This window comes from Penaeus monodon, chromosome 19 (assembly GCF_015228065.2).
Source record: "Penaeus monodon isolate SGIC_2016 chromosome 19, NSTDA_Pmon_1, whole genome shotgun sequence".
Lineage (NCBI taxonomy): Eukaryota > Metazoa > Arthropoda > Malacostraca > Decapoda > Penaeidae > Penaeus > Penaeus monodon.
This window is the reverse complement of record NC_051404.1, coordinates 3,464,297-3,465,030: the sequence shown is the minus strand read 5'-3', so window position 1 is coordinate 3,465,030 and position 734 is coordinate 3,464,297. Positions and strand designations below refer to the sequence as shown.

The 734-nt window shown below is 41.8% G+C and overlaps 1 protein-coding gene across 14 annotated transcripts in view; it reads right to left on the bottom strand.

Annotated features, from left to right (window-relative positions):
* Positions 1-734, bottom strand: part of LOC119584976 (stromal interaction molecule homolog) — a 99,451-nt gene that overhangs the window by 8,504 nt on the left and 90,213 nt on the right. For 8 of the 14 annotated variants that reach the window (XM_037933572.1, XM_037933582.1, XM_037933578.1 and 5 more), the window contains one exon: positions 233-499. In XM_037933572.1, the coding sequence (XP_037789500.1) occupies positions 233-499 (267 nt within the window). The remainder of the gene's footprint in view (positions 1-232; positions 500-734) is intronic. The other 6 variants (XM_037933574.1, XM_037933580.1, XM_037933579.1 and 3 more) reach the window with 1 other exon arrangement.

Genomic DNA, 734 nt, shown 5'->3' with positions numbered 1-734 from the left:
TACTGATCTTGGAAAATGTATACATTTTGAACTGCAGAGTGTTGATAAGTTCCTCTTTAATAACAGCAAGATCTCAATAACTGGTCTTCTGAATTTCCCATCTCAGAGAAAGGAGTTTACCATACACTTGAACATATATCCACGGAAAGTAATTCCTAACGTGGACGCATCCTTATAATTTAATAGAGCTATCAACACACAAGACAAAATATCTTATAACTCACAAACTTACCTGCTGTATAGGTCTGACTGTGGTGCATAACAGTAGTCTGAGTAATTGATGCCTCAGACCCAAGTGATGACCCTGAGTCTCTTGTGAGCAGCTGGCTCCTCTTGCGTACACTCCCAACACTGCCTCGGACATCTACCATGGAATCTCTGGGAGTTCCCCCTAATCCTGATGAGTTAATTGCCACTCCACCATAACAGCTCGATGCCCCTGTACAGCCCCCCATGGTGAGAAACATTAATGCTGACTGGCTGCTTAATAGCTGGTGAACTATAGGCCCATGGGAAGTTGGAGACGAAGTTCAAGATGATGATGATGCCCGTAGGTTCAGTTTCAAGTGGAAAGGTCCGAAGCATTAAGCACGTTAACAGCAGGGACCACAATGTATCAGCGGTTCCCATCACAACGTTGCACCAGTTGCAAAAATTTCCACACAATTCCATAGCCAAGAGAATAACAAAATAATTACAATTAATAACATTTTTCAAAAAATACAGTTAATGCA